The sequence below is a fragment of the Polypterus senegalus genome, chromosome 14, assembly GCF_016835505.1.
Source record: "Polypterus senegalus isolate Bchr_013 chromosome 14, ASM1683550v1, whole genome shotgun sequence".
Classification (NCBI taxonomy): domain Eukaryota; kingdom Metazoa; phylum Chordata; class Cladistia; order Polypteriformes; family Polypteridae; genus Polypterus; species Polypterus senegalus.
In genome coordinates this window covers 9570511-9596721 of record NC_053167.1, presented here as the reverse complement: position 1 = coordinate 9596721, position 26211 = coordinate 9570511, and the positions used below count along the sequence as shown (strand labels likewise).

At 37.0% G+C, this 26211-nt stretch overlaps 1 protein-coding gene across 2 annotated transcripts in view; it reads right to left on the bottom strand.

Annotated features, from left to right (window-relative positions):
* Window positions 1-477: 477 nt before the first annotated feature.
* Window positions 478-26211, bottom strand: part of rbm39a (RNA binding motif protein 39a) — a 48147-nt gene continuing 22413 nt past the window's right edge. For both annotated transcript variants that reach the window (XM_039734592.1, XM_039734593.1), the window contains exons 8-17: window positions 21948-22100; window positions 14499-14636; window positions 12912-12977; window positions 12633-12837; window positions 11789-11875; window positions 5615-5647; window positions 4053-4167; window positions 3753-3858; window positions 3596-3674; window positions 478-925 (exon numbers count right to left, since the gene is read on the bottom strand). In XM_039734592.1, the coding sequence (XP_039590526.1) occupies window positions 825-925; window positions 3596-3674; window positions 3753-3858; window positions 4053-4167; window positions 5615-5647; window positions 11789-11875; window positions 12633-12837; window positions 12912-12977; window positions 14499-14636; window positions 21948-22100 (1083 nt within the window). In that variant the 3' untranslated portion in view covers window positions 478-824. The remainder of the gene's footprint in view (window positions 926-3595; window positions 3675-3752; window positions 3859-4052; window positions 4168-5614; window positions 5648-11788; window positions 11876-12632; window positions 12838-12911; window positions 12978-14498; window positions 14637-21947; window positions 22101-26211) is intronic.

Genomic DNA, 26211 nt, shown 5'->3' with positions numbered 1-26211 from the left:
ACAGAGCATTCATTGATCCTTGCACCTTTTCTCTGCATTCAATCATGTTGTTTAATATACATGAAATAAAAGCACCACTTTTTTTTTTTTTTTAAAGGATTTTAATCAAGGATTCTTTACAAAATCAATCTTGATTACAAAACCAGTTACTTTATAGAAATACCAGGTGGTCTCTGAATTACACAAATTAGCCGTTATATAGCTTCCAGAGCTCATAGAGCTTAAAACATTGAACACCACAATATGCAGACAGACAACTAATATTGCACTTTCACCAACAGCATTCAACCCAAACCAAATGCAAAGCTGCTTGACAAACAGCTTCATTGGCTTTCCTCCTGAAAAGTGAAGTACTGCAACATTGTTTGTCATTTAAAAGAAAGATCAAAAAAGCACAAGACAGTTTATGTACAACAAAAGCAATTTACAAGATATGATAAAATGGTGATCAGAGAAAGAGTGACATTAGGCAAGCTGTCCAATATACTGGCAATCCTTTTATTCCATACAATTTCTACAAAGTCATTGCTGTACAGTACTGAAATCAGTTTAATGGTTTAGGTTTTGCCCCTTTCACTCTTACAAATCACGTTTGAAAATAAAACTCCATAAGCAAACAGGCATTGTGGACTTCCATAGGGGCACAGCTCTCCTTATTCTCTTTGAAGTGTAAAAAAGACGTGGGAGAAAAGGGGAGAGAAGAAAAAAAAAAAAAAAACTACTTCAGATTAGAGCACTGCCAAAAAAAATCCAGTCCTGCACAATGTGCTCTATTATTTACAATCCAAAAGGAACAGCAACAACCATGAACATGAAGTGCCTCATCATCGGCGTGCTGGCATTAACAGCGTAGTGGCCATTACTGAATCAGGGAACAGATTGTGGTATGTGGTCAAGGGAACATATGCAGCTGTGATCATTTTGCCTACAGGGGAAGAGGGGAGGGAAAAAAAAGAAAAAAAAATTAGAGCATGTGTCAGAGACTTTGATCCTGCAGTATAAAATAATAACAGATTAGTCATTTTAAAATCACGATTTCCACTTGACCAACACCTAGACAATGTGCTACTAGGGATTCATCTATCTCAAAAACAGGTACACAGAGCTGTATACATCAAAGCCAGAAAATCAACTGAAAACAAACAATAGCCAAGTATGATAACACAGACTGGAAACTGGTACTGATGTCCAGATTCAATTCAATTCTGATTCAGAATGCCCCGATTCCATATAGATTTTACCTTAACTGATTTTGCATGCATTGACATATCTGAAGTGGTTGCTTTTTTTTTTTTGAGATTAGTTAACTTTGCATAAAGATCATCGATACAGGGTGAGCCAGAAAGTGCCACCACATTTCAAAATTTATTTTACAAAAATGCTACAAGATAAAATAATTTCATTAAGATGCAAGAAACAGTAAACAAAAGAGATTTTTCTTTACTGTTTTAAAAATGATGTCTTTAAGGTGGTGGCCATCATTAGCGATACACTCTGAACACTTGCATGACTCATTTAGCCATTTCAAGGAGAATTAAGTTTTGAGGTTGGTGTGTGTATACCTTCGATTTATGGTAGCCCCACAAGAAGAAAATGCATGGAGCGAGATCGGGCACATGTTAAGGTCACCTGACATCACCATGCAAGGAGATCAGCTTCCCCAGAAACATCTCCAGCAAAACCTGCATGGATCGCCACACCCTACGAGTGGTGGTTCCATCCTTTGAAACCAGGCATCCACCATATCCATTGCTTCCAGTTGGGACCATAAAAAGTTCTCTAGTATTTCAGTGTAACATACTGGAGTGACAGTGACCCAATGGTCTCTGTTACTGTTAGCCAAATGTATTGCCCTACTGGACATTTAAAATAATCTTGATTTAGCTGAAATTAAAAAGATACAGTGGTAATTGAGTCTTTGTAAAATTCTATAAGTTGCACATATCTTCAGTTGCTCACGAGTAGCAATCACATTAATCAGTCTCAAAAATATATCCTCTCACTGTTAGTCCTCAGAATAAAACAAGAACCTCTACAGCAGATGCTTGTTGACAGCGGCAGATCAATTTAAAATAAAAGAAAGAACAAACCATTGTGACTGAATACCAGTAATATGATCTATACAGTACAGCTTATGTAGCTGATTCATGTTGGCTGCTTTCTGCCCATGCTCATTTTGGTGTTGCAGGCTGCGAGGCTAACTGGAAACTTTTTTCACCTCAACTGTACAGTTAGCCACATGCTTAAAGAGAAGCAATGTTATTGAACTTGCCGACACACAAACTTGTGACTGAGCAGACACCTGATGGCACAGCGCATTGGAAATGCAAGAAAGGTTTTTGGAACAGCCACCTGCCAATGACCTCAGCAGCTCTGTACACTGTATATGTAGCGAGGTTGGTCCGGGTGTGACTGGCATGCAGTGAGCTTGTCAGCAATACGTCCATCGGAATCTGCTGTTGTGGATGTTCAGTTGTCACAAGTTAGGGCTGCTGAAGTTCAAGGGAGAACACACATACATGGGCTTTCACACTCGCCCATGAGACGTTATCTGTGTTTGCATAGTTATACTGTACAGTACAGGCCAAAAGTTTGGACACACCTCCTCATTCAATGTGTTTTCTTTATTTTCATGACCATTTACATTGGTAGATTCTCACTGAAGGCATCAAAACTATGAATGAACACATGTGGAGTTATGTACTTAACAAAAAAAGGTGAATAAAACCATTTCAGGTGGAGAATGCCAAGAGTGTGCAAAGCAGTAATCAGAGCAGAGGGTGGCTATTTTGAAGAAACTAGAATTTAAAACATGGTTTTCAGTTATTTCACCTTTTTTTGTTAAGTACATAACTCCACGTGTTCATTCATAGTTTTGATGCTTTCAGTGAGAATCTACCAATGTAAATGGTCATGAAAATAAAGAAAACACATTGAATGAGGAGGTGTGTCCAAACATTTGGCCTGTACTGTATGTCTGCACCCCACCACCCTGAGCTCCATCTCTACCCCATCCCGCAATGATGGCTACTCATAGTAAACAGCTTTTTTCCCCCCGTAGAAAGCCTTAAAAGGCACTTTAGCAACATCTACCAGAACAGATAAGCAAAAATCTACATATAGTAACTGAATAGGATAGAGATTCACAAGATCAATATTGAATCACTTAAATGAAAAATGATTAATCAGAAACATTACTGGAAGTGTTCTGATTTTTATAGTTGCACTTGTAAACAAAATGCAATATTTGAGTCTAATGCCAATCACTTCAATGCATCTACAACTGCAAGACAGCACATGCACCTTTACCAAAACTAATCAATATTGGGAAGAACATTGTTTCGGTGCGATTACTTGGTAAAATTGGCTTAATAACAAGCTTTTGAAAAGGGTAACGTGAACACAGTATCCACCTTGATTAATTATAAGGAAAAAGGTGGGAAGCTTCCTGGCAAAATTAAAAAGCAAAATCATATATGGAAAAAGTGATGAATTGGGAGCTCCAACAATTTTACAGATTTGACATAAATTTGCTAGACAGAAACCATCTGATATCTCATACACTATAGTAACAGCAGCAAAACCAACGGCTTACCTGCAAACCACCTTCCATGTAATCCATTCACAGCAGCCATTGCTGCAGCTATCGTAGGACACTTCACGTACACATTGCCCTAGAAGATAAATAGTTTAATGTGGTAGCTATAAACACAAACATGCTACAGTTATGCAGTAGGCAAACGTTTCCTTACCTGTGTTGAATTTTTGTCAACATAAATATGGACAACACCACCATGTTTATTGCATTCTTCAATAACATCATCTTGAATCTCAACATCCCAGCCTGGGTCATCCTCTCTGAAGAAGAGATGTTTTATCATTCATGCATGTCTAAACAAAGCAGTCCATCTTGACATTCACATACCACTAGTGAGGGAGTCCCAAAACAAAGCCTTGTATGTTTGAAGATACAGGATTTTTGTTTTGAGACACACTGGTGCTAAATATCAGTGAATCGTGTGTGTAACTTTTGAAATTTTTTGAATACTTACGCTTGGGGGTTGAACATATTGGATAACTGAAAGCACTGTGTTGCAATTGGCTGTGTTGGCAAGGTGACAGATGGGTTCAAGTTCAGGCCAAGACTCAAGGCAGGATTCACTGCAGCTGCAACAAGAATAATAATGGTTACATATGCCACTGTTCTTTCAGGTCCTTGAGAATTAAGGTTCTGACACCAAGCTTTAAAGAAAATGTGTTGAATGTTAAATGGAAATTGATTTCTATTTCATTAATACTTTAAGCATTCAAAACTTCCCTTTCCAGAGATGGCTATAGTAGAGTAATGCTACCCTATTGTATCATGGTATTCAGATCCCATAAATTTAATAACTATAGTTAAACTGTTTTTAAAACTAATATGGAAATATGAACTAAAGAGAGCCACCTAACAGGGATTCTCTGGTTGATTATCCACGGATCTAAGCCAGTTGATTTTCACTACAAGGTAGCATGTAAACTGGTCAAACACAAAAACCGTTTTCATTCTCTGTTTTTCTAACCTTTAACGTAAACTAGTTGAAATACTCCTTTACAGGAGGCAATACAGCAAACTTCTTGTAGTATAAACAAAGAGCTACTAAGTCACAGCCTGTTTTACAACAGAGAGCAAGAGAAAATTGCAATTTTAGCCTTTATGTTAAAGTGGGCTAACAAAATAAGATAAATGATTCGGACAAGTCAATTACACAAACAGTAGGAAGGACTATTTTAATGCATTTCAGACCTTTTTGTTCGTTAATTAAAATAGACAGATGTGTTAATTTGGACTGCAAGCTTGTGTTAAGTACAGCAGTTTACAGCTTTAATTGAAAAAATAACTTGAAATTGCTGCTTAGTAAACAGACTTATTAACCTTGTATCTTGATAAACATCTAATGAACATCTGACAGATTTGTGGCTTTAAGGATTAAGCAGTGTTTGCTATTTTAATTACACTTTATTTCAAATAAACCTATTACAAATAAAAAAATAAATGATGAAAAGCATTTTTTATGTATTATGGATAAATAGTTCTGTAAATTGGTGAAGTATGTATTTTAAGGACATTTTATAGTAGTATTTTATGGTCACTGAACAGGCCTACAGAATTTCTTTTTTTTTTTAATTAAAGATCGAATAGTCACCACCTGTGGTTTATAAAATACCAAACACTTAATATAGGATACAAGACTTCTATGCATCTGGATATGTAGGATCTTAGTGGGATTTTTTTTTTTAAAGGGTTAAAGAAGATAAAAAGCCCCACACTTACTCAGCCAATCCAGTAACAGGGTATCTGTAATTGGCATCAGCCTTAAAAAACCTGGTTGGCATATCCCCACCAACTAATGTGGAATCATTCATCAATAGATGTAGTAATATGTTACTGTAGCCTGTCCATCTATGAAGTCTGATAATGTTAATAAGGCAATGGCATGATGAAATGTGTCACACAAAACATTGTCAGCACGAAACTCCAAAGCCATGGTATGCAATTCATGTCTTTGCTTTAAAAATTTTAACATTCCTCGTCATCCTCTCAAATATAGGCTACAATATTATTAATTCTCACCTTCAACTGGCTGTGTTAGTCTTGCTTGCAAATCTAAAGAAAGGAGAGAAAGGAGTTATAGAACAGCAGCAGAACCGATCACAGAAAGGAACAAAGACCAATGCAGACATTCCTTTATCTCATCTACAAAAAGGTACATGGTGTGTGCTTCATCACTACTCAATTCCAACCCAGCCAATGACTACAGAACTAAAAATAAGCAAGTAGATATTTCAAATACAATCTTAACATAAATCCTACTATTAAGTGATAAGCTAGGTTCATAAGTAGAATAGAAACTATCCAATTTGGCACATTGAACTTGGGGATAAACCTTTGATCTCAAAGTGCACCAACTTCACATGTTCAGCAAAAAATTGAGGGGCAAGGGTCAAATTGGGTTTGGCCAATTCATACAAACAACTTTTTGAAAGGCTGGCAAATGTTAACCCCCTTACAAAATACAAAAATCATCAGAAACCAGGAAAATATGAAGCACATCACTTGTTGACAAATCTGTTATTGAACTACACAGCATATACACACACACACTTATAAAATTTGAAATAAAATAAAACTCCCTTTAACAAGCGGACTGCTTCACTTGTGCTCCTGTTAACATGGAAGCAACTTTCATTTACATTATGGGGAAAAATGTGAGTAATCTGTTTTATTTAAACTCCATTAAAAGTTTCTATTTCACTATCTTAACATGAAAATGCAAGTGGTCACTTCAAACTTCTATAAAATTAGTTTAAAGGTGCTACACCACAATCAACTGTTACTACTTAGGTGGGCTGGAAAATGCTCCAGTTTCAAAAGGTGCAAACAAGAAAATTTCAACAGTAGGAGAAAAACTATTTGCTTAGCTTTATATAAACTTAGTTATAAAATATGCAAACAATTAACCGACTTAAAAAAAAAAAAAAACACTCAAAAACACACAGGCAAAAAACTGAATTCAACTACTGGTTAAATGATCAATATACAGCACCAGAATAAAGAGGTCCCAAACAGTTACTTCACCAACTTAATGACTGATCCATATAAATTGCTGTGCTAACATACAGTTAAATAAAGGAAAGAGCATTTATGTAAAATACAATATAAATCACTATATAATGTTAAATTTATCACAATCATCTTCAAAAAACATCAAGAGCACACAAATATTTAGAAGTAAAAGGAAATAAACTATTATAACATGCATAAATATACAATGAAAAACGTCACCAGGACATAAAAGGACTTTTACTGCTGCAACCATTTAGTATAAGACTTAATATTAAAAAAAAAAAAAACAAAAAAAAAACGATGGTTATCAGAAACTATTTCCGCATTAGGGAGCAACTCAGCCTAAAATTCAAGAACATAGACTAAATGAACCCTATTCAGAGAAGAGTCGAAATACTAATGCTGATGCAAATGTTTTTTGCGTTACAGTTCAAAATTAGCTTTTAAATGATGAAAAATTCCCTTCACTGAAGTTTCAGTTTGACAGGTGATTTGATAGAATAAAATAATCAATACGAGTTTACATCTTAGACGGCAGCTAAGACCAGAAGTATCCAATTGGTGGAGGACTGCTTGCAAATATTCAGCACTTCATGGCTAGAGTGGTTTTTGCACAGGAAGATGCAGTCCTATCACTGATATACCTGCTGGAAACAAAAAAGCAAAACGGTATCATTCTGGCTTGGGTGTGGAGGGGATAGGATGTTAATGAAACTATTGTGCCTGATGATCATTAAAAACACACTACACCCACACCCTTTTAACTGCAAAGCATTTTTGCAGCCTTGCATTACATCGTGGCACAGTAAAATGAAGTTAAGCAAAAATTTCTACAGCAAATCCCTCATTATATAATCCACTTAGCCCCAACTCCACCAATTCAATTTTAAAGGTGGCAATTTTCTATGATTACGTTTGGAGGTGTCCACGTTTGTGAAATTGGTAAGTCTTTGGCTATGGATGCTGTACAAAACAGAAAGTGACATTACACTGACGAGACTATCAGGAAAATACTAGTTAATATTTCATTAAAAAAATGTTGGCTTACCAAGAATAATGGTAAACTATAAATCTAATGGTTTAAATTTTGACTGCACTCTTTAAAAGCTTAAATTTGTCAGATTGTTAATAGTTTAAAAAACTAAAAATAGGCTTTCATGCATGCAAATTAGTTCTTATTTCTAACCTATCCTCCTTGCATAAACTCAGACATTATCCTTAAAAAAATGCTCTGTTAACTTACCCACTGTTGCTAATAATGATGGTCAACATATGGAAAAAGGAGGAAACATTTCTCATACAACTGGTTAAAATTAAAGGAGGTGAAAGCTAAACAGCAAACTTTATTAAAACTTATGAAAAAAAGTGTTTATACTAATGTTACATAATTCTTTATATTGGTTACCAAGACATACGCTGAAACGTCCATAACATGCATTTACAGTAGAAAGACGTAGAAAAAAGGGGGGATGAGGGTTAACAATTTAAAACCATGATCTGGTCTATTGACTATTAATTTTTGTGCACTTCTCCAATTTTCATTGTAAAAACACTTTAGCATTTGGTAATTGACACGTGAACTATGCGACATAAGGAAATTTACTTTTTTCATGGCCACTTTAATCAATGTTTGCTGTTCTTCAGCACTCCTTTCTCGCTAGCGCACATTGTACGAGACGTCTCCATTTTCCATGAAAACAAAGAAAAAATTCTCTGCCATCACCTCAAAACAAAGGGAAAGCAACAGATGCATTGTAATTTTTGGGTGTGATATTCCTTTATGTACTTGCACCACTACTGGTATAAAAGGATGTTATGATAAGGATATATTTGTCAAGAATTTAAAATGGCAAAAAACTCATGCAATGAATTCAGACCTGTTTACTTTCTTCTGCACAAGTTATGTTTTCTAGATTTTAAATGGATCAATTTGCAATTTCTGTCTCTCAATCTACACTTAACAGCCAACAATTACAAAGTGACATGCTTTTAGAGATGACTGAAAATTAAAGCAAAAAATCTCAACTTCTGCACATCTCAATATAGGTAGTTTATCCCATTTTTTCTGATGCTTCCTATCCAGACTGACAGAGCCTGAGGGGACTGGTCTAGAAACTGCCTTCTTCAGATGTCTATGCACATGCTTGATGGGATTTAAGTCTGAGCCACTCCAGGACAGTCAGACTTGTCCCAAAGTCCTTCCATTGCCATTATGGCTATATGCTTTTGGTCACTGTTGTGACCCATCAACCCAGGAGGAGGGGGTCTAGACTCTGGAGCAGGTCTCTGTATGACTGCTTTCATCGTTCCTTCAATCATAACAAGTCTCCTTGTCCCTGCTGCTGGGAACCACCCCCACAGCATGACACTGTCATTACCATGCCTCACAGCAGGAGACCAGAAGTACCTTGGTCTTCACCTAACAGTACTTGGAGTGATGCTCAAAGTGTTCAATTTTTATCTCATCAGACCACAAAATCCCACCAGTTCTCCCCCATTTGTCTTTTAAATTAAGTTTAGCAACACTAAGCGGGAGTTTGCCAATTTATCTTAAATACCTGATTGATGGAGTGATGTTGAGAAGGTAACTCTTCTGACAAGATCAGCAGAGGACTTCTGATGCCCTGCCAGTATAGCCACTGGTTTTCTGGTCACCTCCCTGACCTAGGCCCTTCTTGCCTGATTACTCAGTTTGGCCAGACAGCCAAATCTAGGTGTAGTATTGGTAATCACAAACTACTTCCATTTTACAATTGAGGACATTGTCTTGACATGCAGTGTGAAACTCATGTACACTAGTGTGCACCTTTCTAAACTATGTCCAATCAATTCAATTTCCCACAGGAAGACTCCAATCAAGGATAATTAAAGCAAAACAAGATGCACCGTATCTCAATTTCGAGGGTCACAGCAGAAGGTCTGAATAGTTAATATGAATGAGAATTTTCAGTTTTGGATGTTTAATTTGCAAACCTTTCTGAAAAGGTTTTCATTTTGCCATTAAGGGTTATTAAGTGTAGAGGGGAAACTAATTGTATCCATTTAAAATTAAACCTACAGCACAATGAAGTGTGCACAAAGAGGTGGGAACACTTTCTGAATCTACTGTATCTTAAAACGCACTGCCCGAAATCCTTTTTCGATACAAGGTTGTGTGTTCAAGGAAACGAACATCTCACAAATCAGGAGAATAATGCAATGGAGGGAGAAAACAAAAACCAAGCTAGTGCAAGAGTGCATCTTTGCAGTTTCCATTAAGACTTTACAAGTGAATTATAATAGTTTATTAAACAATTTTCTGTTGACCTTAATCATTTGTGTGAATATCTGAAGGTCATTCCCTTTGGAAAAGCTTAACTAGAAATTTAAAAGTGAGACAGATTACCAGTTTATTTTTATTTTTTTACATTTAAGTGAAAAACTACACACTTAACTGTAGACTCCTAAATATTTCCAGTCTAACTGCTGGTACAGCATTTTACTATTTTAGCTTACTCTACATAAACCCTTTGTTTCTCAAATCCAAGAAAATGTCCAATAATTGGTTAGGAATAGTGGTAGCACACTGTAAGGTTCAACTAAGCTCAGAGAAACAGGTATGCAAAATTGCCTTCTGTACCCACTAGAATGAATTTCAGAACAGGGATCTTTTGCTTGCAGCTTTGCATTTTGAGACTATATCCTTGCTATATAGGCAGTGCATACAACCACCATCCGGACCCTGTTAACATCTGCCGCAGGCATTCTTTCCAATGCATTTTCAAATGGCACATACATAACCTCATAATTTTACCAATTCGTACCCAAAATAGCTGCAGTATAATCACCTGCAAGAAATGGTTTTGAAGGAGAAAGAGTCAACAGCACCAAGTAACTGACACTTGATCTACCCTCGAGAATCTAAATGACATACCATTTAGTCAAATGTTCCATTTCTTGCAACCAGAATGTTAATGCCATCATCTCCCCATGTCACTCCCCAGCCCTTTAAACAGTGCATGTAGCACACAAGAACAAATATACTAAAATACCTGAAAGACTTCTTCACAAGCATGTGGCAGTGACTACATTTTTTGGACAAGGAGAAATTTTAGTCTGTACAGAAATACCATCTCACAGATTAAGCTTCCCAAATTTGAGAAACGTATTTGGTAAGTAAAAAAAACTGACTACACTGTTCAGGTCTATACTATTTTTTACTCACCCAGCCCCCCCAAAAAATTTTCTAGTATCTGGAAGTAGACTGTTTAACATACTAGTTCCAGGAAACAATTTTTTTTTTTTTTTTAATTAAATCATGAAAAACCACTATGCAACAATACACTTTTTCAACCACTCCTGCACATTAAGTGAAAGACTTTATTGTAGATGCACAGCCCTTATTTTAAAAAAACAGTGCATTACTCTGCTCACAGTTTTAAAGCTTTGTGTACTGTACTTAAACAAAAAAAAAAAAAAAAAAAAAAAAAAGGCGTTATTCAAAAGTATCCTTATAAATCAGCCACACTCCCGGGATTACAAGAAAGCCATACTTCGGAAATTCTGGCTTACTCTTCCCCTACCAATTCTGCATCCCATATCGCGACGCAATTTTAATCTACCTTGATCAAATGCATCAGAAAGTAACAACAAGCAAAGAAAAAGGTACAACCTTTAAAACTGACACATCAATCATAAACAGATTTATTTTAGCTTGCTTTTAGTTTCCTCTTGAAGAATGGTGCACTTTCTTATGCTCTCATGGTTTACCTGAAAGCAAACCAGCTACAGGTGCTATATAGCTAAACCACAGACAAAAGGAATAGAAATAAGACAAGAGTTGGGGGAAGGAAAAAAAACTGCAATTTCTTATGAACACAACTCTCTCACTCATATCTGATGGATTAGAAACAAGTTACCTAATCGAACAACAGAGGTAAATAACTCACTGATAATTAAAGTGGTTGAAACCAAACCCTACACCCACAGGGGACTGCCTTGGACGAAGACTGGAAAAAAAATGCTTTTTTTTATATATAAATATCACTGTTTCTGCACATCCTTGTGCCAATGTGACCTTCACAAGATGGCAAACAAGAATAATCAATGTATAATAGTATTTTTGTCTGGGCAAAAAAGTAGTATTTAACAGATTTTCAGAATTAACCTGTTCATCCAAAATTGCAACAATCAAGGCCTTACCTGTTACAGCTGCCATAGCACCAAATGGAATGGATCCACTCATCTGTAATGCTTGCTGGGCTGCTGGAGGAATCTGTAAGCCAGTACCTGACGGCAAAAATAAAATTTTCCTCAAATAACTGGAATCCCCTTAAACAGGCAAGTATAATTTAAAGCAGCCATGTCAAACTCCAGGCCTGGAGGGCCGCAGGTTTTTATTCTAACCCTTTCGTAATAAGTGAGCAGTTTAAACAGCTAATTAACTTCTTTTCTTTAGCCCTGTTTTTAAGGATTCAGTCCCCTGAATTGATTCTTGTTTTCATTAAATGACAGCAAAACAAGCCCACTGATTACCAATTAAACTGGGGATTCAAACTCCAACCAGTTGCTTAATGAGATGCTGATTCTTGCTGTTAATTAAGCCCGCCATTTAATTCCATGGCTTGTTGTTGCTTTCATTCTGCCACAGCAGACATTTCCAAAACTGTTGATTTTCTGTTTTACCGAGACTTTCACCTTTCTTTATTTTCAGCTATTGTGTGATGGGCACTGGTTATCTGGTCATGTGGCGGCTTGTTGTGTGTTTCATTATTGTTTGGCTGCTAATTAAGGAAAAAGAAACAAAGAGGTCGGAGTCACGTCAGTTAAAACAAAGGCAAAAGTAGTTAATTAGCAGCAAAAACTGATCACTAATTAAAGTAGATGGTTAGAAGGAAAAGCTGCACCCACTGCGGCGCTCCAGGACTGGAGTTCGACACCCCTGATTTAAAGCAAAATACTAAACACTAATAGATTAAATGAAGAAAAAAAAAAAATCCTTTACATAGTATCACTATTCAAAATATAATTTTTTGTGGCGTATTACCTTCAGCCAGTCTGGCCATTAACTGGAGACGACCGGTAGTTCCAAGGTCAATCCCAGTCCTCTCTAGCTCATCACTGTCCAAAAATGAACTGGCAGTGGAGGCATCAGTGCGTTCTGTTACGTGTCCAACTTTCATAGGTCTGCCAGCCAACTCAAATCCATTAAGCTGCTCCAAAGCCTTTTTAGCACATTCAGCATCAGAGAACTAGAAATATATAAACAGCCCTATTGTAAAATTATGCAACACTTATAAAAATATTTAACAGAAATTAAACTTACTGTAATAAAACCATATCCTTTGGACCTCCCCGTTTCACTGTCCATCATAAGCTGAATACTTTCAATCTGAAATCAAATAAGGTATGATATTAAAAAAGATTCTTATAGCAATATAAGTTGGGACGCTATGTAAAATATAATAATGAAATGATTTGCAAATCTCATAAACCTATATTTTACATCATCAAATGTTTAAACTGAGAATAGATACAATTTTAAGAATAATGCTCATTTTGAATTTGATGGTAGCAACAAGTCTCAGAAAAGTTGGGGCAATATTTACCACCGTGTAGCATGCCCTCTTTTAGCAACAGTCTGTAGACATGTGGGAACTGAGGAGACCAGATACTGGACTTCTGGGAGTGGAATCTCTCATTCTTATCTGATATAGGATTCTAGCTGAACAGTAGTCCTGGATCATCTTTGTCTTATTTTTCACTTCATGACACGAAAAATGTTTTTAATTGGTGAAAGATCAGGACTGCAGGAAGGCCAGTTCAGCACCGGGACTCTTACTATGAAGCCATTCTGTTGTAACAGAGGCAGTATGCAGTTTAGCATTGTCTTGCTGAAATATGCAAGGCCCTCCCTAAAAATAAAGTATGTCTGGATGGGAGCAAATATTGCTCTAAAACCTGTTTATGCACCTTTCAGCATTGATGGTGCCTTTCCATATATGTACACTGCCAATTCAATAGGCACTAATGCATCCCCATACCATGAGAGATGTAGGATTCTGAACTAAGTGCTGATCACAAGCCAGATGGTCCCTCTCCTCTTTAGTCCGGAGGATGTGGCGTCCAGGTGTCCCAAAAAGAATTTCAAATTTTGATCGTCTGACCAGAGAACAGTTTTCCACTTTGCCTCAGTCTATTTCAAATGAGCTTTGGCTCAGAGGAGGCGGCAGCATTTCTGGATGACATCCAAGTGTGTCGTCTTCTTTGCATGATAAAACTTAAACCTGCACTGTGTTCAGACAATGATTTCCGTAAGTGTTCCTGAACCTTTTCAGTGATTTACACGTCAATCATGCCTGCTTTTAATGCAGTGCCACCTGAGGGCATAAAGAGCAAAGGCATCCAACACTGATTTTCGGCTTTGACCCTTGTACACAGATTTCTCCATATTTACAGAATCTTTTTGATATTAAGTACTGTAGATGACAAGAAACCACATCTCTGCATATTTACGTCGAAGACTATTCTGAAAGTGTTCCACAATTTGTAGTTTTTTGCAGACTGGTGAAACCTTTGCCCATCTTTACTTCTGAGAGACTCTGCCTCTTGAAGATGCTCTTTTTACACCCAATCATGCTACTGACCAGTTGTAAAATGTTCCTCCAGCTCTTTCTTTAGTACCACTTACTTTTACAGCCTTTTGTTGCCCCATTCACAACTTCAGGCACTGTCGCTGTCAAATTCAAAATGAGCTAATTGTTTATGAAATAGTAAAATATCGTTCTGTGAATAAAATATGGACTTATGAGATTTGCAAATCTTTGCATTCCTTTTTTATTTACATTAACAGTGTCAACTTTTTTTGGAATTGGGGCTGTACATGAATAAAAAGTCTATAAAAATTTCTCACCCTTCCAAAAGGTTCAAATATTCCACGAAGCATATCCTCTGTGATATTAAAATGCAGAGAGCCGACATAGAGCCTCATTGGTCCGGCATTGCCTTTTTGTAGGTTATTAGCCATAGCAGCTGCTCGGTTTTTCTCAGCCTGAAAAATGTAAAATTTACCACCTGATTTTTCAAAATACATTGACAATCTGTATATTCAAACTTTTAATCATCTCTCTAAAAACCCCATTTTCTCCATATAAACTTGCAACTTTTCTCGAAAACCATTTCTATTCTACAGTGGAGGAAATAATTATTTGACCCCTCACTGATTTTGTAAGTTTGTCCAATGACAAAGAAATGAAAAGTCTCAGAACAGTATCATTTCAATGGTAGGTTTATTTCAACAGTGGCAGATTGCACATCAAAAGGAAAATCGAAAAAATAACTTTAAATAAAAGATAGAAATTGATTTGCATTTCATTGAGGGAAATAAGTTTTTGAACCCCTACCAACCATTAAGAGTTCTGGCTCCCACAGAGTGGTTAGACACTTCTACTCAATTAGTCACCCTCATTAAGGACACCTGTCTTAACTAGTCACCTGTATAAAAGACACCAGTCCACAGAATCAATCAATCAAGCAGACTCCACACTCTACAACATGGGAAAGACCAAAGAGCTGTCCAAGGATGTCAGAGACAAAATTGTAGACCTGCACAAGGCTGGAATGGGCTACAAAACCATTAGCAAGAAGCTGGGAGAGAAGGTGACAACTGTTGGTGCGATTGTTCGAAAATGGAAGGAGCACAAAATGACCATCAATCGACCTCGCTCTGGGGCTCCACGCAAGATCTCACCTCGTGGGGTGTCAGTGGTTCTGAGAAAGGTGAAAAAGAATCCTAGAACTACACGGGAGGAGTTAGTTAATGACCTCAAATTAGCAGGGACCACAGTCACCAAGAAAACCATTGGAAACACATTACACGCAATGGATTAAAATCCTGCAGGGCTCGCAAGGTCCCCCTGCTCAAGAAGGCACATGTGCAGGCCCGTCTGAAGTTTGCCAATGAACACCTGAATGATTCAGAGTGTGACTGGGAGAAGGTGCTGTGGTCTGATGAGACCAAAATAGAGCTCTTTGGCATTAACTCAACTCGCTGTGTTTGGAGGAAGAAAAATGCTGCCTATGACCCCCAAAACACCGTCCCCACCGTCAAGCATGGCGGTGGAAACATTTTGCTTTGGGGGTGTTTTTCTGCTAAGGGCACAGGACAACTTAATCGCATTAACGGAAAATGGACGGAGCCATGTATCGTGAAATCCTGAGCGACAATCTCCTTCCCTCTGCCAGGAAACTGAAAATGGGTCGTGGATGGGTGTTCCAGCACGACAATGACCCAAAACATACAGCAAAGGCAACAAAGGAGTGGCTCAAGAAGAAGCACATTAAGGTCATGGAGTGGCCTAGTCAGTCTCCGGACCTTAATCCAATAGAAAACCTATGGAGGGAGCTCAAGCACAGAGTAGCACAGAGACAGCCTCGAAACCTTAGGGATTTAGAGATGATCTGCAAAGAGGAGTGGACCAACATTCCTCCTAAAATGTGCGCAAACTTGGTCATCAATTACAAGAAACGTTTGACATCTGTGCTTGCAAACAAGGGTTTTTCCACTAAGTATTAAGTCTTTTTTTGTTAGAGGGTTCAAAAACTTATTTCCCTCAATGAAATGCAAATCAATTTCTATCTTTTATTTAAAGTTATTTTTTCGATTTTCCTTTTGATGTGCAATCTGCCACTGTTGAAATAAACCTACCATTGAAATGATACTGTTCTGAGACTTTTCATTTCTTTGTCATTGGACAAACTTACAAAATCAGTGAGGGGTCAAATAATTATTTCCTCCACTGTATACCTGCAGTGATTATTTCAGGGTTTAAGGACCAGGGCCTATTCTGGTACTTTTGGATGCCAGGCAGAAATTAAAGCCAAACAGCACAAGTCCTTGGCAGGGCACACAGACATTGCAATTTTAGAGTCACTAAAATGCATACTTTTGGGATACGAAGGCCCAGAGTACCCTTAAAAGAATCTGAAAATGTTAAATTCTGGGATGATTAATATTCTAGCCTGCTTATTACAGGTGTGGCTGTCAGCAACACAGCCTAAAACAGGGTTGGCGGACCATTACCAGTAAATCCTGAATTCCCCCATACCCCCAGCCTAGGAGATAAAATGATAAATATTGCAAAATAATGTTTCCTCAATAACTGACAGAACTCATTCCATCCATGTTTTGACAAACGAACTGAAACAGTGCCGATCAATAGAGCATGCACAATGCAAGCCTCTATAGTCCCAGACTGTTAAATGCTGCACTAGTGGAGATTTCTTGTGCCTATATTTTTGGCGCACAGCAAGAGCTCTGAGCAGTTTTTTTTTGGTTTAAAATCCATGACTGTCCACTCCAATAGTACACCACCCTGTGCCTGTCTGCTCTTGCCTACACTTGGTCTCATACATCCCGCTCCTGCCCACAGAAAAAAACTGCTCACGTATGGATGGATGACAAGCCTGTTTCACATGATCTTGTTATAAGAGAAGCCTAAAGCTTTCTCCTCTTTAGCCCAGTTGTCCTTTTCACAATTCTGCTTCATTAGTATTTATTACAGATCTTCCAATGGGACTTATGTTAATAATTGCTATTTATTCCAAAACAATGTGGAATGGACACAGAAGGTAGGTCCTATACACGTACAAACAAGTTTAAGCGTAAACCACTCTTTTCTAGTCGGCCTGTTACTGGTAGCTGAAAACGCTTACCCCCATTTTCTCACAGTATTTTGTTTCGTTTCTCAATACAAGCACACGGTAACCAAGCAAAGTACTGTGAACATGCATTTGCCCGCAAGCCCGGAGATGAAACAGTGCATGCACCAATAACAGCTGACCAGTGAACTTAACTGCATTCTTTGATGAAGTACAATTGCATTAAATCTCAAGTTATCACAAATGTCTATAAATGTCTATTTGTTCCTGGGCCTTTGCAATCCTCTTATATTTAAGAAATTTAAACAGAAGCCTTGGGCTGAGAGAGAAGAGTTGGTGCTGAACAGTTTGTTGACAAGTTCTTTCAGTATTATCAGTCATTGAATCTTAGAATGGCTTCAGAAGAGAGACCACAGTTGTATCTTTTTCATGTTGCGGCGAATTGTCAAATCGCTGCACCACTGAATTCAGCACTATACCTAGTCCCCACAGACCTACTTGAGTGACCTTGTAAGCTTACCTTCCCGTCTTGTATGTTTTTGTTTTTTTTTTTTTCTAACTTGCCACAATCTGTGCAACTTTAGGTGCTTTCACTGCTGGTATAAAAGCACGAATCATGTTAAGAATGTGGGCACTACAGTTTAATCTGGTGTACCCGAAAAAAGCAGCGATTGTGTTTGCTCCTTGGTCAGCAACGGTAAACTCTAAAAACGTATTTAAAAAAAAAAAAAAATTAGTGTTTTCACCCATTTTAATCATTCTTGCTTTAAACAAGGTCGCAAAAAACACACTTGACACGAGACTGTAGCTTTCATTAATTTCATGGATGGTAGCAGGTATGAAGAGATTTTATCAAAGTTCCAGTCCCTAGCATGTCATATACAATATCCTTTCCAAGTTTGTCTTTTTCCACCATGTGCTGTGATAGTGTCATCATATGAAGCAGCATCTCTTTAAACTTCAGAAGTTCTAATTTTGGCTGCTGTGTCAACCAAGTACTGCTCAAGTTGAACATAGCCCTCACCAGACACTGTTGTGAAGCCTTATACTCTTGCAAACAAAACCTGTGGTTCATTTTTAGCATTAGTTGTTGCTTTGACAGGTTTGGCAAGAATGTCAGTTTAGTTTGACCCTTCGCTACTACACACGTGGCACTTTAAACCTGAGGCAAATGACTTGCTTCCACTGTATATCAGCAAATTTATCACACCAAGCAAATGGCACTTGGCTGCCATAGATAATTAAAAATGACTGCCAAATGTCAGACTACATATATACACACGCATACCCCTGCTGATCACTTACTACATGAATAGTCTCTAAAATGAAACTGCCACAAAAATTAATGGAGACAAAATATCAACCAAAAATGCAGAAAACACATTACACAAAAGTTATAAATTGATTTGCATGTCACTGAGTAAAATAAGTATTTGATCCCCTAAACCCCAGCCTAAATTCTGGCTCCCCCAGATTGGCGGTGTGCCCATGTGATCCTGATCAACTCTGTGTCATGCCCAAAAAATCAATGTCTTCCATTCTAACCTCTCCACCACCATGGACAAGACCAAAGAGCTGTGAAAGGATGTCAGGGACAAGATTGTAGACCTGCACAAGGCTGGAATGGGCTACAAGTCCCATCCGTAAGAAGCTTGGTAAGAAGGTGACAACTGTTGGTGCGATTATTTGGAAATGTAAGAAATATAAAATGACCATCAATTGCCCACGGTCTGGAGATCTATGCAAGATCTTGCCTCATGGGGCGAAGATGATCATGAGAAAGGCGAGGATCAGCCCAAAACTAGAAGGGAGGAGCTTGTTAACACTCTAAAGGCAGCTGGGACCACAGTCACCAAGACCACCATGCTGTACAGGCACATACATGTACAGGCCTGTCTCTTAAGTTTGCAAGTGAACATCTAAAATGATTCAGAGAAGACTTGGGAGAAATTGCTGTGGTCCGATGAAACCAAAAATCGTGCTCTTTGGCATCAACTCAACCCGCTGTGTTTGGATGAAAAAATGTCGAGTATGACTGAAAGAACACCATTCCCACAGTCAAGCATGGAGGTGGAAACATGCTTTTGGGACGGTTTTCAGCTAAATGTACAGGACGACTTCACCGCATCAAGGGGCCAATGGACGAGACCATGTACTGTAAAATCTTGGACGAGAACCTCCTTCCCTCAGCCAGAACACTTAAGATGGGTCTTCCAGCATGTTAATGACCCAAAACATACCACCAAGGTGACAAAGGAGTGGCTAAAGAGGAGGCACACTAAGTTCAAGGATTGGATCCTACAGAAAATCTGGAGGGAGCTGTAGCTATGAGATGCCAAGCGGTAGCCAAGAAACCTAAAGTATTTAGAGAGTTTCTGTAAAGAGAAGTGGGCAAACCTGGTGACCAACTACATGAAACCTCTTACAGCTGTGCTTGCTGAAATGTTGTTCTCCACCAAGTACTAAGTCATGTTTTGCTTAGGTATCAAATACTTGTTTCTCTTAATGACATGCAAATCAACTTAAATTTTTACATAATGTGTTTTTCTGGATTTCTGGTTGATATTGTCTCTCTCCATTAAAATGAAACTACCATAACAATTAGAGACTGTTCATTTCTTTGTAAGTGAGCAAACTTAGATTCAGCAGGGGTTCAAATAATTTCTCCCACTGAACACACACACACACGCACACATATATGTAGCTAGAGATCCACAAAAGGAGAAAATGAGTAACGCATCTTAAAATAGGAATTATTAAAAAATAAACACTAACCTTTTGACATCTACAGAGGAAAATTAGACAGAGTAATCAAAGGCAAAGTATAGCAAGTGAAGGGTTGGGTGGGTCGTAAGGGGTGGAATTAATATGGTGGGGATTAAAAAGTATTGGTCATAAAGTCTATTTGGATGTTCTAAGTCTGCATATGCAGGGTTCAAGTCCAAAGGTCTGTTAATGGAGTTTTCATTAGAGAACCAAGATTCAGCCAGTGTCAGTGTCCCAGTTAAATGTGTGTCTGGAGGAAGCTTTGTATGTGTAAATCAGAGGTAATAGGTCTTTCCTTCCGACAGCATTGTGATGTTGCTGTGTGTGTGTGTTGCACGTGTTTTAAATTTGTGTCCCATGCATACCACTGGGCAAGCACTGCATGGAATTCTGTAAACTGCGTTTCTCATCTGTCGATGATTTTTTGCTTTTGGCATAGAAAAGGACAGTTCGTGAAGTGTCTGCCAGTTTGTGCACTACCTTGATCCCAAATATGCAAACCATACCACAGACTCAAGAGATATACATATGATATATATGAGAGAGAGAAAAAACACATTATCTGTTTTACATTTAACTTCCCAGAGTCTAGTTCCGGCCTGCACATAGGTGTTGATCATCCACTCGTGCCCGTAATACTGAAAATCAGTCCAATATCACAAGCAACTGCTTTGGGGTCCTGCAAGTCCCACAGTACAGACTTCTACTTTGGAACATAACCTGACCATAACTGAGTGAAATGTCAAATTTTATCTTCTCCTTTGCTTACATTTGAAAGCTGCTTGAATTTGTACCAACGATAAATACAGAATGATTTCTATTATTGGGTTTTTTTTCCAAACCATCTAAAAAAGTTTTGAATCTATAAAAAGGAAAAGGATACAGCATAGAGGTAGTTTTTGAGATTATTTTGTATTAATACCTACTTTATTTGGAACTGAGCAAAACAATTTATTTTGTTTTGTAAATCACAAAAGCATTTTAAGATTTTAGTTATTCGAAACTGACCAACAAATTTAGTGTGTTCACCTGTAAAACTTCTTTTGACTGGTCAGAGTTGAGACTTTATTTTCTATTACCAGTTTTATTTATTTGGAATTTACCAGATACATTTAGATGTATATTTTTTTGTGCACGTTTTCCTTTTGATTAGTCAGAAGTAAGGTTTCAGTTTACTATATATACCTATTTTACTTATTTGAAATACCAGTTGTATAATGTTCTACAGTACATTTCATGTTTAACTTCTGTCTGGAAACATTTTAAGTAAAAAGGAACCTTTAAGCATTCCAGTTTAACATTTAACAACGTCATGTTAAGTCAATTACTTAACATTCTCACATCAACTCTTAATTGTTTTATCAATTCTTTAACATACTAAAAAAGTACTTTAAGACTGGGATTTGGAAAAGCTGTACCCCTAACTTGGCATCATGTTTTGGGTTCTACAGTACAGCAAAATGCTATTAGTTCTACTTAACTATAAGAGAGCATGACTAAATTTTGCTAAAAGTAGTTACAAGCACTTCCTGGCTATACAGAAGTCTTTTGGGAATCTAAGGTCCAAGCTTAGTTAAGTACAGGTTTCACAAGTAAATTTTACTAAAGCCATAGAATGGGAAGCAATTGTACAAAAATAGATTTTACAGAATCAAATACGGAAACTTTTAGAAAATGCAGATTTCCAAAACATATCCAGAAAATTAAGGCTGTATTAAAAACAAAGAACAAGGCTCTACACAAAAGCTAGGAAATTCACACTAACCAGATTCTAGTTCTTTTCACGATTTTAACTTCATGGATTTTGATCCAATAAATTTTATTAACATAAATGATTACTTTACTACTGGATTTAAAATTTAATGTAATAAATAGGGTCTTCAATGTTTAAAACAACCCTGAAAGAAAGGCGGAGAAAAAAACACACCCAACTAACCTGTGATGCCTGCACAATAATTGGTACTCCTAGCAACCTCTGACCAGTAAGACCAATTGCCAAGGGTACAGAGCTTGCTTCCACAAACTCAATGTATGCAATGCCCTTTGATCTTCTCGAGTTCCGGTCTGAAATCATTCTAACATCACGCACCTAAAAACAAAAAACAAACACCACATAAAAAAAATAGTCTGAGAAGCATGTAACCAAATATATGTAGCTTTAATAACTTACCCCAAAAAGTATAACACGAAAAAAATCACTCAATACCCTTTAATCATTCAGCAACATTATCAACACTTGCAAAATTTAAAACTGTACAGAACTACACAGAGTCTACCAAGTATTGAATACATTTGCCCAAGGCAAAAAAGGGAGCTGTATTGAAAATGTCAATTAAATCTAGCATCTCCACAAATACATTCAAAGAGTACCTGTCACTACAGTCTAGCTTTCTTGACTTACTGGCTTATCAAGTCTCCAGGCACCCATTTTTCATACTGTTGAACAAATTGTTTCATAATGAAGCATGTCAGATACTTAAATTACAACTAGTTAACTGTAAATTTAATTTGTATAAACATCTTTCTAAACTATTTTATTGGTAGCAATACTGTTTGCATTTTTTGTAAATTTCATTTTATCAAAAATCTAAAACAAAAGCAGAGTATTAATCTGAAAGCATTAAGACAGCAGATTCCCTTTCCAATACTATTTCAGTAATGAGTATTAGTAATATTAAGACTTTGCAAAAATGCTTCTGAAAATAAGACACACTAAAATAGTTAAGTTAAAACAAGGTTGCAATTTCTTTTACAACAAATGGATCCTGACTGCAGGATGTGGTGTAGTTTTGAGAAAAATCTTCCCGGTAACAAATGTGCGTGACTTTAGAGGCCAGTGACAAATTTATTCACAAAATTTGTTTAGCAAGTGGGGGAAAAAAATAGCATTTATAAAACAATCTAAAAGATGCCAGATGAACAAGACATATCCATCAGTTGATTAAAATAATGATCACATAATGGACCAGTCAAATTAAATCTTACTATGTCCAAGTCTTAATGATTTATCATTTCTCTGAACTGTAAAGTTCTCATATCTTTAAATCTAATCAAATTTTTCTTATGAAGATTTGTCGGCTTGCTTTGAATGGTTTTTTTTTTTTTAAATCACTCATACCTGTGAGTTCATATAAAGTTGCCACTCCAATTATTCTCTTAAAATATGCTGAATTTAGTTTTACTACATTAATTACATTTTGGCCATTAAATTAAAGGACCACCACTTTGTCCTCAAAAAAAAAAAAAAAAGGGGTCAAAAACCTGGAATGCCAAAATTAATGATTCTTTAATTTTCATAAATGTCTGCTTTTTATATATTAAATAGGCTCCCCATTACCTTGTATCTACTATTGTGCACTGCAGCTTAATTCTCATTTGCTACAGCTGTAACAGACACTACTGTTTTACATTTTCCTTATTCTCTTTGCGTCACTGTGGGTTTTCTGATATGGAGCTTAGACTATGACACCTCTGAAACAGTGTCATATGATCAACTCATTTTGTGTGCATCAGACTTTCCTAATTCAGGGATGGTGTCCACTCATTACCAGGAATATAGAACAATTTACAATGACCTTCAACTGAATAAGCAAGTTATAAGACAAAACAGTTACAGCCATGCCCGTTACATCAACAGGTAATGCAAAGACCTCTAATCCATGTATAGTGTTATTATTAAACATTCATTTCTACTTTCTTTAAATCATCTTTAAGTGGTAACAGATTAAAAGTTACAACACAGTAAACAGATATCCAGATTCAATTCAGATTCACAATACCCAGATTTGATATTGATTTTATCTTGGCTGAATTAGCATGCACCAATATACTTGAAGTGTTGGCTATTTCAGAATTACTTAACCATGCACAGAGAACATTAACATAATGAGACAAATTTCAGTAACACTTCATTTGAAGGGTCTCTACGCCGTGACTTCATGGCATGGATGGACATTTAAGAAGAAATACTTGATCAGAACAGTTATCATTAGTACTTGGAAGACATGGAACAAAATATCATTGCTCTTAATTTAAAAAAAACAAAAAAAAACAAACACCTTTCACAGCACTGCACTCACTCAAAATTCAACATAAACCACCACTTTAGATTGTGAATAATGCTCAAATATTGCTTTATAAATGTTATTCAATTACCTATTTCTATGTTATGAAACTCCATGTTGAAACCAAGTAAAAAGTTGGCCAAATGAATCCCTCTATTGGACATTTCAATTAGTTGAAATTAAAAGATACAGCGGGAAGACTCAAGTCTTTCTATAATTTTACAAGTTACATAGATCTTGAGTTGATCACTTGTAGCAGTTGAATTAATCAGTCCTCAGACAAAAAGGAAGTGTTTTTTTAAACAAGGATCTAGAGCTGATGCTGGACAGCGACACTGAATGAATGGAAAATAATAAAAAAAAGAGTCAGACATCATGACTGATAACACTTCTATTATGGAGCTACTTTAAGTTGGTTTAAAGAGAAGCAACATTTATTGGACTTGGCAAAACGCACAATTGTGACCGACGCGGTCACACAATGGAAGAGCATGTTGGAAATACTAGAAAGATTTTTGGAACAGCAAGTCATCTCAGCAGCTCTGCATATAGGCAACAAAGTTGTTCCCACTATGACTGACATGCAGCGTGTTTGTTTGAGACACATCTGCCACAGGTGACCAGTAGTTTTTAATGTGCGATTGTTATGTACAAATCTGCTGCCCTGGATGTTCAGCTGTTGCAAGTTAGGGCTACTCTCTTCACTGGCCTGAGAGACAAAGCAATACTTTGCTTAAGAACTTCATAAAGCCTAGGTACAATAACTTTATTCGATTGCTTTCTAGTTGGTATAGCATACTGCAGCTCAAAAACCTGTATCATTTGTTGAATGCCGTTTTCAACTGTGTAGAATCTCTCATCTTTAGATATAAACTGGTATAGATAGTTGTTTTATGGACACAAGGTGAATTAAACGGAAGCTGGGAGATAACCGCCATCTCCAGCGTAGACTGTTTAGGCTCTAATTGTTTGGATGTTGACTGGCATTACATTAATGGGTGTCATCGGGATTAATGTTTTCTCAGATTGTTAACATCCAAATTACACAGCTTACATATAGTGGGGAAAAAGTATTAAACCCGTCAAGTGTTTTTTTCAGCAAATATTTCCAACAATGCTATTCATGTGATTTTTTTCACCAGACACTGGTATTAACTCAAGAAACCAACAAATAACATTTTATTTAATGTTGTGAATTTCTTATGTGTAATAGTAAAATGACACAGGGAAAAAGTATTTTAAACACCTTAAGAAGGAGCAGTACACCAAACTCAAGGAAAGGCAAGGAACCAGCTGAAATCTGTAAGTAGGTGTAAAGTAATTTGACCTCCCCCCATCAGTGCAAATTGATATCAGCTGGGTTAGTACATATTAATTGGCTACAAAAAGGTGTTTTGCTACCAAGGTGTTCCACAAGAAAAATCTTGTGATGGATAAAGCAAAGAGCTCTCCCTAGACTTTAGCAACCCGATTTATACGTTATAGACATACTTCAAACTTCTGTACCTTCCAGCAATCACCAGTGGGGCCATTATCCGCAAGTGCAAGGAACATTACTCCACTAACCATGCATTGGAGCTCCTCACAAGATTTTTGACCAGGGAGTCCTAAGGATGAGTCGGAAGTGTAGACCAAGAGCCACAGAGCACTTGGAAAGAGCTCCAGAAAGATTGTGAGGCAACAGGTACAACTGTTAGGAAAAACAAATAAGCAATGTACTCCACCTGCATTGCCTGTGTTTGCACTCAACCCACAACACACCATTAATGAAGAAAAGGCATGCTGAAGCTAGCTTCAAGTGTGCTACACAATATTTGAACACACCTATAAAACACTTGGAGAATGTAGTCTGGCCTAGACAGAAGTTGAACTTTTAGGTAGGGGTTTTTTTATTTAAAAAAAAAAAAACCTTTCCTATTAATTATTATTTTTCATTTGAACAATTCAATTTCGATTCTTAAACTCTTAAGATCGATCTTGAGAATTTCTATCCTGGTGGTCAATCACTATATAGACATTTTTATCTTCGTTTGTCGTGTCCAATTTGCAAAATATCATTAATGCACCTGTTAAGGCTTTCTATGGGGAAAAAAAGCACTTTTCTAGGAGTAGCCCTCATTGCAGGATGGGAGGGGC